At 36.6% G+C, this 17,079-nt stretch overlaps 1 protein-coding gene across 1 annotated transcript in view; it reads right to left on the bottom strand.

Moving 5' to 3' along the window:
• Positions 1-638: 638 nt before the first annotated feature.
• Positions 639-17,079, bottom strand: part of Rab10 (RAS oncogene family member Rab10) — a 30,425-nt gene continuing 13,984 nt past the window's right edge. The window contains exon 5 of the mRNA XM_081745181.1: positions 639-5,835. Coding sequence (XP_081601307.1) covers positions 5,653-5,835 — 183 coding nt within the window. The 3' untranslated portion in view covers positions 639-5,652. The remainder of the gene's footprint in view (positions 5,836-17,079) is intronic.

Here is a 17,079-nt window from a genome sequence, read left to right as displayed (position 1 = left end):
GCTTTTTTAAGCAACATATCCCTCATTCCTTATAATCTGCAACCTAGTTTCTGAAAACTGAAGGAAAATCATACTGCAATCTCTTTCCAAATATTTTTTACTGCCATTTTTTTTATTTTCAATGGTTACACAATAAACTAATTACGAAATCCCTGTAAATCATTTTAATTAACAGAACTAAACTCTTCAACTGTTGCAAAAATGCAAACAGTTTAAATATTAAAGTGCATAAATTCAATCACAGATTCTTCTTTTTAATTCACAGCGTATTAAATTATGAAAATGATTATGATATACACAACACGTATTAGCCGTCAAATAAAAAAAAATCAAATAAGGAAGAAACGAACGCAGACGCAGTTAAGCGAAATTGAAGAAACATGTTGTTTTTCTTTTTAAATATATTTTTTTTTATAAGCATGGCAATTTTAACATACATACATAAAAATCGCAGAATTCTGCAACATACAAATTTACAGTAAATGTTTTCTCATGCTTCTTTCAGTCATACAGTACTAAAAGATATTTCTTTTTCGCATTTTATTTTTCTTTAGTACTATAAAACTTTTCTGTAAATATATTCAAGGCCTCTATCATTAATGAGCAGTTCTTTTGTTTTAAAATAATTTTTCACTGTACTTGTATATTTATATATTATATATTACCACAATTAACAGAAGACCAAAGAATAAAGATTTTTTTTTATAAAGTTGCTTTATCAAGGACGAAAAAAATGTGATATGCTTCTTTTTTATTACTGTTTCTTTTTTTTCTTGTACTTTTTTTGACTGCACTGTAGATATACCAGGAAGAAGAAAAAAACGAACGAAAACATGGGTAACACTGGTTTTATATCAATGTCTCATCATCTTCATTCAACAAGAAATTCTCTCACACATACACACAAAAATCACTCCCTCTCTTAGTATTTACGAGGCGCATGTCAAAAAACAAAGCATGAACTAGCAACACTGATCGCGCGAAAACATGCTCTAGTATTCTGTGCCTGTAACGGAGATATAACTCTCACTGTGGAGTTGCGAATGTACGGGTAGCAGAAATTTGAAATGGCTGCCATCACAGAAAAATCTCATCAAATGCACAGTGACATCTTGTGATTCGGTCTCTCAACGCAGACGGGCACAATGCAGCTAATATCCATAGGGAATAGGGAATGATATTCCTGACAACCCCCACCAAAAACACAGCAGGCCGTACTGTTCAAACAATTCAAACAATTAAAACAAAATCCGAACGAAATATTTTAATCACAGTTCCGATCTTAAGCTTAGTGATTTTTTCCCCCCCTTAATCTGAAAAGGTAACTTATTTCGCAACATTTCAGTGACAGTGAAGTTTTCCAAACATCAGTTCTTGACGGGCTCAAGTCTTACGTCTTGCCGCGCTGCCAAAAAAAATTCTTAAGAGATTTATGGTGACTAGCGGTAGAAAAACAGCCAAAGAACCAATATTTTTCTTCTGATATGCGCTTCGTATTTTTCTTTTAATGCTGTAAAATGTATGTGATTCTTTTAAAATACAGTTTCTCTCTAAATTAGTATAAGCGAAGTTGGAACGAAATGCTTCTTACGCTAAGTTTACGCAGCACAATTTTCACGATTGCTCATTCTTTCGACTAATGCCCATGAAGAAATATTTAGACAAAAATATTTTTTTTTTCCAAGTGAGAGGGAAACACATATTCCAAACATTTATACACCAATTCAAATGGGTGGCTGATTTCTTTTATTTCTCTTTTCTTAGCATCACATTCAGGTCCTTCAACATCCCTGAACACATGTCATGCAAATTCACTAGGGTTTTACAGTTGAAGGACAGAAAAAAAAAAAAGTAATGAAGAGCATAATTTATAACAAGAATATCACAGCTGAATCAAGTGGACAATAAAAAAAATCATACATTCACTTGTTAACGCTAAGTATTGTGTGTTCCAGCGAGAAGGGAAAAAAAGCATTATAATCAAACCCTGGCATTGCAACTGAACCTAATGTGGGAGTTAAACACTATACCTTAATATTTTTTTTAAATATATATTTTGGCTTTAACTTATTACTAGGTCAGTCGTACGGATCGTTGCGGGTCCCTCGTTCGATGCTCTCCTCTGACGACTTTCCACATAAATGTGCTTCAGCAAGTGCAGAAAGGATAATGACAACGTAAGAGATAATATTTCTCACGGACTTTCCACAATAATTGGAAGGCAGCCGGATCGCTACTGCTGACTAGGGTCGGCCATTCCGAACTCTTGTAATGGAGATGTCCTCAGTAGAAAATTTATCTCGTATACGGTCCTCCCAAAAGGATGTACTTTCTTCTTACATTTTCTTCAGAAAGAAAACGGGACAATTTCAGTATGGTTTTCGATAACGACCACAGAATTACACTCGATCTCTGTCAAAGGAAACTGTACTCCAAAAACCAACCGATTTGTTCTAAAGAACATATATAAGAACTGTGGGCGGGTCAATAAGTAACGCTCAACGTATTTTCACCCAATATACTGATCTGATCTATGAAAATTGAAAGAGAAGTACTAGAATATGCACCGTTGGTAATTGTTCTTCTAGCGGAAGAAACGTGAACTACTTAAGGAAGATGGCGCGTGTGCTACAGTTCCTTACTTGTGAAGAACAGAGATATAGTTTGTTTCTTGTAGGCAAAGGGAGAAAATCCGAGTGAAATTCACACGAAAATGATGTGCATGTATGGAGAAGATTGTAGCAATATCTTCAGGTAGTGCAAGTTCTTTGGAGGGCCATGTGAATTTGCGGATTTGTCACTTTCTGGGCATCAAGCGAACAGATTATCTCGGTCATTTAAGAGGCAAATCATAGTGACCGGTCAATTCATCTTCGAGCATGTTCAAAATTTCGTACGGTACTATATATAGTTCGGTGAAGAAATTCTTGGCCGGCCACAGTTTCAAATTTTGATGACAAAGTGAAATGGGATATACTCCCAAACGACGGACTTATACAAACAAGACATTTTGGAACTTGTGCCACGATAGAAGTATGTTGAAAAGTATCTTTAATATGAGCCTTTACTTTGTATATATTCTTGATGTGTTATCTATTGCCTTTTCTTCTACATAGATTGTTGTACTTACTGATTCATCCTCGCACATACAACCGGCTCTTATCGCCATTTTGTTTCTATTATTATGCTACTTATTACTCCTCCTTCCCTCCAGGGCGTCTTGAGATTCATCTTGTCTGTGTGTCGAGGGAAATATCGAACACTCACAAGCTTACACAGAAGTTACACAATCAACCCTCGTACAAAGGACAGGACGGTTTGTATATTCTATCATCTTTCAACTGCATTTGACAGATTAACATTCCACAGAGGACAACTCGATTTTTTTCAAGCGAATATTTCGGTTCGATAAGAAATATGGTGAGTGTTGTTCAACCCATATTTGCAATTATTTATGGGATTAAAAATTTGAAATAATGTTAATCCGTATATTATGTAATCTGGCATTAGAAGATTAGAGGAGTAGCAAGTTCATGCATATTTCCATCATGTAATACAGGGCGGTGTAGTATACGCACAGTAAAAAAGTATGGATACTTCAATTTTTCCATATTTTGCTCTCCGAGTTGCGAGTTTATAGAATAATGATACTGAACCGCGGCTACGCAGACATCTAAAATTTCAAGTAACTTCAGGATCGCCACCAGCCTGTATAAACTGTTTGTAGTAACCTATGATCGTTTCGTCCATATCCGCATTACTATAGATATTGTTAATGGAAGGCAACCCCAGGCGTACATTATTTTCCCTAGCTACTCAACTTCAACAATGGATTAGTTTCGTAAATAACGCACAACCGAAACTACAGACGGTGACATTTCATACTGATACGGAATTAGAATTGAAGTAAATTCTTGCTTGTAAAAAATCTCTCTCATCAGCTCAGTGGTACCATATCATTATTATGTATTAAGAAAAACACAAAGATAGCACATTCGCACTTCAGATTCGATTCAACTAAATGTGAGGTTGACCAAATTACTTTATCTTTTTAATACGCATTTCAATTAATATGCAGTACAAACAAACTAGAGGAATAATCATTAAAAAAGAAAAAACAGTTATAGACGAGCGTATCATCTTACAGCACTTTCAGAGTTGTGACGCGGTTCGATGTTTGAGGGCAGACTATAATGATATTTGGCCCAATTTACATTATATTAGGCACTGTAGTCTGCATTTTCATTTTTTTATTTATATTTTCTGAAGTTAGTCTTAAGAGCCTGTGGCAGTCATCATCTAAGCGCGACTTGAAATCATATATTTATGGCAACGAACGAACCACATGCATTTTCTTAAAACATTTAACCATAATCATTTCCATAACAAGAATATATTTAAAAAAAAAAGTGTCTGAATAACACTTCTTCACTTTCCTTTTCTTTTATTAACATTTCTTCCCTTTCAAATTGTTTTGGAGAACAAGTTACATTGGCATAATGGCACTTAACGAGAATATAACTACCACTACAAAATATAACGAATAAAATATTATCATCTTGTGTATCCAGTTCGATGAAGTATTAGATAATTTCAACGTGCGCTGACGTCTTTTTCCATAACATTTAAACATGTTGAAATAGACTCATTGTTTGGATCTTTCCTCTATAAAAGAGTTACCTAGAATAATTAATGAAATATGAATCATCGAATAATAGTTGAAGTTAGAAAAGCATCGAGATTCAAAACAAAACTAATGATTACTTCCTACACTTCGAGAATTGAGAAGATAACAAAAAAAAAAAAAAAGTCTGTTGTAAGAGGTTCAAATGTTACTGAAGAAAACGTTGGCGCACGTTGGAATTATCTAATACTTTATCGAACTGGATACACAAACTAAGAATATTTTATTCCTTATATTCAATATGTATTCTAAAGCATCCATACGCAAGTAACACTACAAAATTTTACGCCAGACAACTAACTATAACTCAAAATATATAGATTTTACTTAAAAAAAAAAAAAAAAAAAAAAAAAAAAAAAAAAGACTCGAAAAAACTATAGTGATGTCGCACAGGCTCTTAAAACATTATGTAGCTACGAATCAACGAACAGAGGCAAGAGAACTACATAATGAGACCTGTGAAAGAAAGGAACTGTAGAGTGTATTATGTACAAGACAATCTTGGACAATATGTTACATACGGCTTGAAGCTTGGGGCGGGAGGGATTTAAAAAAAAAAAAAAAAAATAGAACACGTCTTGACTTGTGGGTGAGTCCACTTTTCTTTGCTTTCCTATTCAAGTACCTTCTGCAGATTGCTGGTGTTCTGTACAGTGTCACGAAGCAGCATTAGAAAAATGAAGAACAAGCACTACGGGCATGGTTCACAAACCTTGTGTTTTAGTCACAGCTGATCCACAAAAAAAGAAAAAAAAATCATTATATCACACTGTCACAAGGCAACCACAAACTAGCAATTTTAGTGAAAAACTCTGCTCGTTCCTATCCCAGTTTCCACATTGATGGCTCAAGGGTTTCTCTTGTTCCACGAACCACCATCCAATAGCACCGAACACTTCCTTCCTTCGCTTCCGTCAACGTTCAACCGTTCACCTTTTGCAAATACAATTGAGTTATTGCGCTATACTTAACAGCAACTTCGTACCCGTTCTACGCGTCTGTCCACAAGAACTCTATCGGGCGCTTCCTGAGTGTCTTTACCCGCTGTCTTATCCAAAATAGCTTCTGCCAGTTGGTTGAAGGCTCGATCAATGTTCACGTTCGCTTTGGCTGATGTCTCCAAAAAGGGAATTCCATGCTCCTTTGCGATCTGTAGGAAACAAAATAACATCAGTGCATGACATTAAACATGGTGATGTGCTACTACATTTACCATCTACATCTCATTTCCGTGTAAGATCGATTGTTCTCTTTTTCCTATCAGAAGAATCAATTCAATTAATGGTGCTGAGTACCTGAGCGTTCATGTTTTTAGCCGACTGATTCATACGTTTTTTTCTTTCTTTTGTGGTTCCTTTACAATTACAGGGCTCATATTGGTCTGGTCTCTTCTGAATAGTTGAAAAGTACCCAAAATCTTATCAAAAAGTAACTTTAAACCTTGATGCCAAATTTGAGCATAAATTGAATTTTACATCTTTTTTTTTTCAACCAAAATAGGGCCGCCAGGATCATGTTAAAATACGTTAATATTTTAACATGTTAATATTCAAAATTATCTTACGTAAGCTTGTCAGTTGATAAAAAAATTGGATTACTTGTGTTTAGAGGTTTATTATTAAATACTTTGCACGTTCCTAGAAGGTAGACACAGAAGGGCTCTCAAACCCATTTTGAGAGCTTAAGCACCCACCAACCACCTTACTGTGCTTTAGAAACAACAAAGATTGAAGTGAGAATCAAGCTGGCAGCAAGTATATAAGTTTTCAGAACAGTAATAAGTAACACGTTTCTTCCTTTTTTTTTTTTTTCATTTATTTCTATAATATTTTTCTTGGAAAACTGCCAATTCAAAACATAAATCACACAAAAATATGACTCCCCCCCAAAAAAAAAATTAACTTTAAGTGAGAAACTTGAAAAAAAAAAAAAAAAAAAAGCAACTTTCAGTTAAAAAAGTGACTTGCTATGAGCCCGGAAATTAACTTAATGTTTTGATTTCAGTAGTTTCTTTTTTATACTCCTTGTTCTCTCAAATTGAATTTGCATTACATACAAATTTAATACTAACCCCTGCACTACCAATGAAAGGGTACTTTGTGCCCACCGCAATATATTTTTTGTTGCTCAACAGGTTTAGCTAAAACGTATATTTTACGATGGTGCAAATTAAACGTTAATGTGTCTCATAAATTTTCTATTGTAACAGGTTGACTGCCATGAGCATCATATGTGGTGCTCACCTTATTTTCCTGTGGGGCAATCAGCACCATATATGATGCTCACTCAATATCACAAATTACTAACCTATTCAGGTTCTTGAGCATCATATATGGTGCTCAATGTCACAAATTACTGTGAGACCATGAGCATGACATATGGTGCTCGGCTCCCATTGGTACATTTTCGGGAGAAGCAAAATATTGCGACAAAAATGTGACATGACTAGGGCCCGGATAATTATGTACTAAAAACAATGAAAATATGTACATATATATGTACATAAAATCTCAATAATATGTAATAAAACCCTTCCAAAAGAGCAAAATATGTAAAATGAAAATACCAACATTTTCTATTACGTTTTCTACATTTGATGTGGTAAATACAATATTTATTCAATTACAATGTTTACTACCTGTTACTTTTCCAGCATGATCTCCGCAACACTAAGAAACAGAATGAGTTTCAAATTTTCAGTCAGAAAACTTATCTTGTTATCGCGTATAAAAGAGTTTCTATGCACTAAATGGTCGTTTCACTTCACACAAAGTCTTGCTGCATATTTATACTTTCAGAAATCATCCAAAGGTCGTTCAACTGTACATTACGGGAGAATTCTAGAACACTGGCCCGCCTACCTGTACAACAGATAGTACCTACCATAAATGGCCTAACCTCTCTAATCTCTAATTAATCTTAATTAACCTTATTTAGGAAGGGATTTTTACGAAAACTTTGTTTATGCCATTGTACATCTAATGAGCGTCCAGCGTTATAGGACATTCCCGTACATTACACACTCAAAACATTTTAGTAAAAAATATCGTGAAGAACAAAACATTCTCAATTAATCTTTTCACTATTTCAACAGTGGCATGCGTTGTGGCGGTAGGCGCTTCACTTTTGTAAATCAAGAGTCCAGCCTTACCAATTGCGTGAATGCAAACTTCCCCATCTGATTTAATATTTTTCGCCGAAGGAAAATATAAGTGGGGCGAGTTTGCAACAAAAACACGATAGGCAATCGTAAAGCCGCGTCGCGATAGTAATTCGATTGAATTATTAATCTCACGTAAGGATGTGAGCGCTACTACCGCGACCGAGAGTGTACGATTGCTAATCAAATCAGGTTCTTTCCAACTCTCTCTACCAATCCGCCAAACTACGCTTCAATACTATTTTAAAAGGGTGAAACGCAGTGAAACAATAAATAAATAAGTAAATAAATAAAAATTAAAAATAAAGCAAGCACTTTAAATTCAAACAGAGGTGAGTGTTTTCTTCTTTTCAAAGTCTATTGTTGAACAGTTTTTGTACGAAAAATCCCTATAAAACATGAAAATACCAAGAAATATGTAAAATTATGTGCTCATGAGTAAAATATGTAATTATATGTACATAAATGTAAAATATGTAAATATATGTACTTTCAAATGGGTGTTTTTAGGCAATATGGGTCACAAATGACATTATTACCCTAATTTGGTATAAAAATATAACCCCTACAAAAATATGTAATTAAATAATTATCCGGGCCCTAGACATGACTATCCATAATTGAGACAAAGGTAAGAAGAAATTTCTGGCCTCCTGGGAGCAGTACCCTCAAATAACCTTGGCAGTCAACCTGTTAAGTTGGTGGGCACATGGTATCCCCCTCCCCGTTGGTAGGAGATGTGACTGACATTTAGAAGTGTCACTCCTAGATGGCAGTATAATAAATACCTGTTATCCCGTGTATTGTTCACTTCAGTCACTGCAGATTTTTCAAAGAGTTTCTAAATTTGTTTCTTTTGCGATATATATTTAATCGTAACAAGTGGGCACACAATTATATCCTCCCAACTTGGTAGTTTGCGTTACCAAAAATACCTAGGTAGTGCAAGAATTAACTAGCAGAAGTGGCCATTCTTAGTATAGACCGAATAGTATGCAATTTGCAACACAACAGAGTAGTATGGGTTGTCTAATTTGGGGGACTTTACATTCGCTACTAGGGATGGCCGGATCCGGATCTGGCCGGATCCGAAGATCCGGATCTGATTGGGTCCGGATCCTTTGGATCCGGATCTCGGATCTGGATCCGGATCTCGGATCTGGATCCGGATCTCGGATTTCGGATCTGGATCCGGATCTCGGATTTCGGATCTGGATCCGGATCTCGGATCTGGGTCCGGATCTCGGATTTCGGATCTGGATCCGGATCTCGGATTTCGGATCTGGGTCCGGATCTCGGATTTCGGATCTGGATCCGGATCTCGGATTTCGGATCTGGATCCGGATCTCGGATCTGGATTCGGATCTCGGATCTGGGTTCGAAATTCGGATCTGGATCCGAAATCCGGATCTCGGATGTTGATTCTTATCCAAACCCACATCCCATCCAAATTATGATAAACTTGAATATCTAAAATTCGCCGAAAGTAATTTCACGAAGTCCTGACAGTGAAGAAGAGAACAGAAAATTAAGACGAATATTGACAAGTCTATTTGTTTCCTTCATTCTATTCTAAAGATCAAATGTTTGGCTTACTTAAGAAAAAAAAATGATCCGGATGAGAGTTCGAATGTCGAATCTAGTTCCACTCGATTGCAGGACCGAGATGATTATTTAAAATTCCTCAATGCACCTATTTCATTGACAGTTAAGAAAACATAAACAGTTAAGACAAGTATTGACTACTTTTTACGTATATTTATCTTGCTCTGTCTGCTCAAAATATCAAATGTATACCCTACAATTAGATTTAATAATTATTTAGTAAATCACAATATGAGCACCGAGAATAAACTATGAATCTTGGTTCCTCTTATCTAGATTTGAAATTTCGGATTCATACATAGAATCAGGCTGAAATATAAATATTTGAGATCTGGAAACCGAAACATGTGCTAGTACCAAGATCGTAGCCGTTTGTACAGTGGCGTATTTACGATTTTGTTTCGGGGGGAGGCTTTGCTAACTTTCGGGAGGAGGCTTTGCCTGAAAATGTGAAAATTCTGTAGGATATTTCATATAGTTTACTATAGTAAGTAAGATTTCGGGGGGGGCTTAAGCCCGGAAGCCTCTCCCCCAAAATACGCCATTGCGTTTGTACCTAGGTAATGCGAGCGGAAGGCACTTGCACTAATTCCGCATGTAGTTTGAGGAGCACGAGAAATTAAAAACAGATAAATATTCTTTTTCAGGAGTAAGTCGCGCTTTAACATGACTTTTCATGAGTTTTGTGTTCAAATATGAAAACTGTAATGACAACTTGTTTGAAATAAAAACCTTTTCATTTTTAACAATAAAGTTAGATACTTTCACATTGGAGAAAAATTAGCAAGGCACATACCACTGGTTAGGGTGCTGATTCTTATGGAAGCTTTCACTTGAACCGGAAGATTTCCTCATGTTAGTATCGGATTGCCACAATTCACCTTGCTGAAAGACGTGGTTTATCAGGAGGTCGGACAAGATTCTTTTGAACGTAGCCTGTAGACTGCTTCTAGTCTCAATTATTCTCATATAACAAGACTAGCCATATACATAGTTGGTTCGAAATAAGTTAAAATATCACTAATTGACCTTAAGGGGATGATCGTGATTTAAATATTCGTATATCAGAAGAGATGTGAAAGTTAAGTGGTAAAATAAATCCGATAATTCCGGAATAAAGATATTTATATGCAACCTAATGATAGCAATAAAACTCTTTATGTAACATTTTCAAAGCTAAAATTAACAGTTATCTTCTTGAATAGGGTTTACGGCAACATAGAATATTACAAATCCAATTATTATAAGTAGTACCTCTGACAGCCCTGCATTTCACATCACCATCGCCCTTCATCCTGACAAGTGGGCAATTCACTTACCCACAATGACTTTTCAGGCGTTCCAGTGACATCAATATCTCAGTTTGGGTTTGGGATCATGCTTCGGTGAACCTTGACTATCACCATCAGCAGCTATTAGAGAATTAGAACTTATTTCTGTATTAGATAATGTGGGTAACTATAGCTTTTCGTCTATAGAAGTCGGAGAGTGTATGGTATTATCGCAGGAAATATTTGATACATAAAACTTAGATTGTCAGTATTTAGGAGCAACTTTTAAAATAATCAGTTACTGTAAATGTGCTACAGATTAGCCGAGAAAACCCGACAGCCATAGTCGAGTGGTCTGCGGCATTAGGCTGTGGATCCTTTTACTGTAAATGTCTTGCATTCAAATCCCGCTTCAAATGAACGTAAGCCCGATGGTAGGAACCAAAGGACTGTCGTGCCAAGAATTTAATTTGTTTTAATTATCATAAATGCCTTCTTTATTATTAAATTTTATCCAATATTTTCTTTTCAACCAGTTTGCGAAACTCAGAGCTAGCTACTTGTTTTCTTTTTAATTCATGTTCATAGTTAGCACAACTAATCACTAAGGAAAAACAATCATTTCAATAAAATCGCCTCGCGTCTTTCGTAGCTCTAAGTTATTTTCAGCTTTTTTTTTTTAAGCTGAATGGCGTTTTATCACTTTCCCCTCGCTTTCCCTATTTTTTTTCTAGTTTTACCTATGTTTCTTTGCACGGATAGTGCCTATATGTACGTGCTTAATGTGTTCGTTTACAAAAGCGGGCCATTTTCCTGCCACTATAGAAAGTAGAGTGCCCTGTATCAGAGAAATATTAATTGACGTATGTAAGTGAATATATCTGTGATGAAGTCATAATTTCTCAGTTTTTGCATCGCACATAGTTTCCTCATCCTCATTAATCTCTTCACCCCCGCTTCCTGAATTCCAGTTCTGGTATTCTTTCTTGAGCAAGGCCTATGTAATGGGAGACTGATGTCTCATGTAGGCTTATTAACTATATCATCAGCAATAAAGAAAGTAGGGTTTAATTTGCACTAATTTTAGAACATTACGTTAATTAAATAATAATAATAATAATAATAATAATAAGTGAGCTCAGGCTACTTGTTAGGATTCTTGCTTCGCAATTGGATTATACCGAGTTCGAATTCGGAGACCAGCTATCCTGACTGAGGATTTTCCAGGGTTGTTCCTCAGTTATACTGGGCAAATGCTAAGTTAGTACCTTGATCTAAGGCTCTGGAGACCTTCTTTCCATTCCTTTCCCAATGTTTTCATCTGTTGATTATTACAGTGTAAAGTGGCCTCTGAGGATGTATCTGGTAGCTTATAGTAAATAAACAATAACGACTTAATATATCTTCACGAAACGTGTGGGTTAATTTACCTATAGCCTTACAGTCCCAATAGATAACTAAAGTTTTAATATTAATTTACTGACTTTTAAATACTATTTTCATATTGTTTCAGCTTTCAATTATCTCATGTATGTTCCACCGAGAATTGAACCTGAGATCACATGAACAAATGCGAATATGTTAAATATTTTTGAACACTAATATACAAAACACAAAACGCTTCAAAGATACGATGCATGGATATGTTTTGGTTACGTCCTGCAATGTATGATTAAAGAAAACTGGAGGGTGAAGAAGAAATAACAGAAATCTCTTTTATATTTACTCCTTCAACAAACTCCTGACCTCAGAAGGGCAAGCCATAAGTTAGGTAATAAAGTCGTACAACGAACACTTTTATTAATACTAATAATACTACACAACCATATCGCTCCCCTGAAATTCTCGTGTGTATGTTTAAAGATCTACTGTTGTTCCACGCCAACCAGTCTATATTTTTTGTTGTACCTTCGAAGTGAAAGATTTGTTGATGGTTGGACTCTAGTGAGTCAGAAACTACTATTAATAAAGAGTTTGTTTTGTCCAGTATTCCTGCGATTAGAAGGGTCTTATCTAAAAGATATTTCATTTGTATATGAGAAAATAAGAAAGTTTATATAAGAAAGTAAATATTGCAAGGTTAAAATAACATAAAGAACAAAGGTAGCACAAACGTGTTATGGAAACATTTAAAAGCACAGCATCCTACTATATTAGTGAATCCGAAAAAAGTTTTGACGAATTTTAGATATTCAATTTTATCATCACAATTTCAGATGTAGGTTTGGATACGAATAATATCCGAGATCCGGACCCAGATCCGAGATCCGAATTTCGGATCCAGATCCGAGATCCGAGTTTCGGATCCAGATCCGAGATCCGAGTTTCGGATCCAGATCCGAGATCCGGACCCAGATCCGAGATCCGAGTTCCGGATCCAGATCCGAGTTCCGGATCCAGATCCGAGATCCGGACCCAGATCCGAGATCCGGACCCAGATCCGAGATCCGAATTTCGGATTCAGATCCGAGATCCGGACCCAGATCCGAGATCCGGATCTGAGGTTCGGATCCGAGATCCGGATCTAGGTTCGGATCCGAGATCCGGATCTAGGTTCGGATCCGAGATCCGGATCTGGGTTCGGATCCGAGATCCGGATCTGAGATTCGGATCCGAGATCCGGATCTAGGTCCGGATCCGGCAAGATCCGGATCCGGATCTCACTGGATCCGGGATATCCGGATCCGAAAATTTTTGGCCATCCCTATTCGCTACACTTTTTGAAACTAAAAAATCTTTTACTCGAGCTGAAAATGGAAAAAACAGCTTCGCAAGCGATTAGATTTGGTGGATGTCTGCGTATAAAATCTGGTGCCTCTGGCCACTTTTCTGCATTTCTCCCTTCTTACACAAAAATTATGGTGTATTTGAGAACAGACTACAAGCGGCAGTCACAGGCGTGCGCAGACACTTGGATTAGGGGAGGCAAATCAATAGCGATACTCCTGAAGATATGCAACCACCCTATAATCATTACTTTCTTTATAATTATATAAGAGCAAAACCCCTCTGCTTTTAGATTGGAGAGACGGAACAGAAAGCTTCGCCCCAACTCTCTTTTAGAGTCGGTGCGTACAGATAGTGTGTTAGGTGTGTGTGTGTGTGATAATATACTGCTGGGAGGAAACAACGGAAGAAAGACTAAAATATAATTAAATCGGGAAATTTTGCTCGAGTATTGCAAAGTTCAAAGTGTTATTTTGTATAGCGAAGATTACAGACGTCTTTCAGGGTCCGTTTTTGTGAAATATAATTCATATTAGCTGAGAAAATTATTTTTAAAAAGTCGAAAAAAAAAAACGCAATGCCAAAACATTAGCTGGGGCGAGTGCCCCCACTTGCCCCCACGTACGTACGCCTATGGCGCCAGTACAAATTTAGATTAGCTGTGCGCCGACTCGAATCTCCACTCAAAAACTGTTGTTGCTATGACAACCGACTTTTATTTTATTTCAAATTTATTAATGGCGTGATCTTTTCTCAAATAATATCGAAACTGGAAAGTAATACTCGATTTGTACACTTTTAGTTTTAGTCGAGATATTAGAATGGAATGAAACATATTCTTGGAACTAATTGGAAAAAACAGCTTCTTTTTACAGTTTTAGTCTATAGCGATCGACGTTAAAGCCAGAAGTGATTGATTTTTGTTACTTCCGGTCTGAATAAAGGATTAAGCCAGAAGATGGTAGTTATTCTTAGAATGCTAAATCGATTTTAAAAAATGGTTCTCGCTATTTGTTCTAGTTTTGCCCTATGCAGATCAATACTGAAACCTCGAAGTTAAAACATATTGTTGAGATGTTTAATTGCAGGAAAGAGCTCTTTCGTGGCTAAGTGGTTAGCGTACGCGCCTCTGGCTTGGGAGACTCGGGTTCGATTTCCGGCAGGAGCTCATGTGCTTCGGATTCCACGTTAATCAGTAGGTCCACGTCTCATACAGTCTCGCTGCTGAACGAGGACGTTAAACTTAAAACCAACTCAACTGCAGGAAACCGCTTCTTGCTCTCTATTATCGTTTTTGCTCTACAGTTATTAACGTTAAAACCGCAAATAATTGGTATCTACCACTTTTGGTGAATGGATTACCCTCCATTATCGAAATCCATTCCTAACGTTTGGCCCTTCACATCCTGGTCAAAATTAAGATGATGCATCAAGTACTTCTTGAGCTCTTGTCTCCCAGACGGATGAGAGAAAATATATAACGGAGTCTTTGATAAAGGAAACTCCTTTATTTTTCACGAAGTAAGAGACACTTAAAGAGATCTGAAGTACAAAATCAATTAATACAAACCATCAAAAAATCTCAGGTTCCTTTAGGAGAAAACAGAAAAATAATGTTTCATATAAATCAATGGGTCAAAAGAAAAAGTTCTATATAAATCAGTGGGCCAAAAAAGTCCTATATAAACCAGTGTCAAAAAGCAAGATCCTGTATAAATCAGTCGACCAAAACAGGGCCAAAAACAAAGTCTTATATATTCCTATATAAATCAATGAGCAAAAAGGGTTCTTCATAAATCAGTGGGCCAAAAAACAAAGTCTAACATAATCAGTCGGCCAAAAAACAGTCTTATATTAATCAGTGGACCAGGACCAAAAAGTCTTAAATAAATCAAAAGGCCAAATAAAGCTGAGAGGGAAAAGACTTCAGGTATTCATCAACGTTAAGAGTCATTCGCAGAAAATTTTATGCCATTTTTCGTTTTGAAAAGCAACTGATTAACAAACAGCAATATTATAATAAATACTATGTTCCTTAGGGATTGATTCATTGATCTGTATTTTTGTCCTTTGTTAATAGCAAGGCTTTATACGACTAATTCGTTGATCTGTATTTACGTCATTTTTAAGGAAGCAAAAACACTATATGATAAGGGCTACAATTTAAATTGCGATTTGAACCACTGAAGTGTGTTCGATATTCTCTCACCGGCCCGTCACAAATCAAAGGCATACGCTCTTGTCACTAGACAAGTGGGAGGATTATATTCCTTAGAAAGTATTAAGAATTTAACACATTTTCAGCTGAAGATAATATATCAGAGCTCTTTCTCTTATATACTAGGTGTGTGCAAAAAGGATCAAACCTTATTTTTTTCCGCATAAACCAATGAAGTGCGGGAAACTTTCTTCAGTGTAGATGTAGAAGGTACACTCAAGTGTACTTGTGAATGTTTTCCCGCTCGCACCAAGCGCCAGTCACTCGACAGTCACTATTGAAAGAAAAACGTAAACGTCGAAGAATTCGCATGTTTACTGTGTTTTACGTTGCAATGCAGCACGGAATTTTCTCTAAGTTAGCTGGCCAACTGAATATGGGTTTAGTATTCACAAATAAAAACACACACACACACACAATCCAAAACAGTACAGGGCTGTTATAAAGTCCTTGCTATAAAACAAGTGCTCATAACTTTAATAAATAAATAAATAAATAAATAAATAATAATGATACTGCAGTGAAATACATTTTAAATTATGCGATGATTTGTAAATTTTTAGTTGGCAATACTATCAGAATGATGTTGGCAACACTAGTGACAACAAACTTCAAGAAAATGATGCCGGTACAAGAGAAAGCACAGTGTGTATGTTGGTATGCAGAACTGAAATCAGGCATGTCGGTGCAGCGAAATTTCACACGTGTACAAGAAAAGTACCTCCTGATGTCAGAAGTATAGATAGTTAGCACAGCAAGTTTGCGACATGCAAAGAAGTGGTCGGCCGCCAGTGAGCTCAAACACGGTGCGAAGGGTTGCCGACAGCCTGGAGAGAAGTCCAAGAAAATAGATTCCGTGGCGGTCGCTGGAGTTGGAAATCCCTCAATCAACGTCGCATAAGATAATGCGTAAACATTTGAAAGCCAAATCACACAAGATTAAATTTGTGCATAAACTGACAGATGAAGACAAGACACGAGACTGGAGTTCTGTGAACTCATGCTGAAACGACTGGATTATGACAGAACTTCTACAGTTACTCATGTTCTCAGATCAGGCAACTTTCCATGTTTCAGGGAGGTAAACAGGCACAAATGTCTTGTTTGGGGAACTGAAAACCCTCATGAATATGAAACGCACAAAAGAGACAGTCCGAGAGTGAATGTGTGGTGTATCCGTATCAATGGAGCACTTCATAGGCCCGTATTTCTTCGACGAAAACACTGTAACAGGGGAGACATTCAAATGCTTAAAAATTTCCTGACGCCCAAATTGGTTAGGTTGGGATTCCAGGATCGCATCCACTACCAGCAATACGGAGCCCTCCCACTTTTGCACAAATCGTCAGGGACTACCTTGACCGTAAACTACCTGGTAGGTGGTTTGGGCGCAGAGGCCTACCCCTTGGCCCT

Source organism: Thermobia domestica, chromosome 18 (genome assembly GCF_964235325.1).
Source record: "Thermobia domestica chromosome 18, izTheDome1.hap1.1, whole genome shotgun sequence".
NCBI lineage: Eukaryota > Metazoa > Arthropoda > Insecta > Zygentoma > Lepismatidae > Thermobia > Thermobia domestica.
Note: the sequence above shows the minus strand (reverse complement) of the source record. Positions and strands in the feature narration are given on the sequence as shown.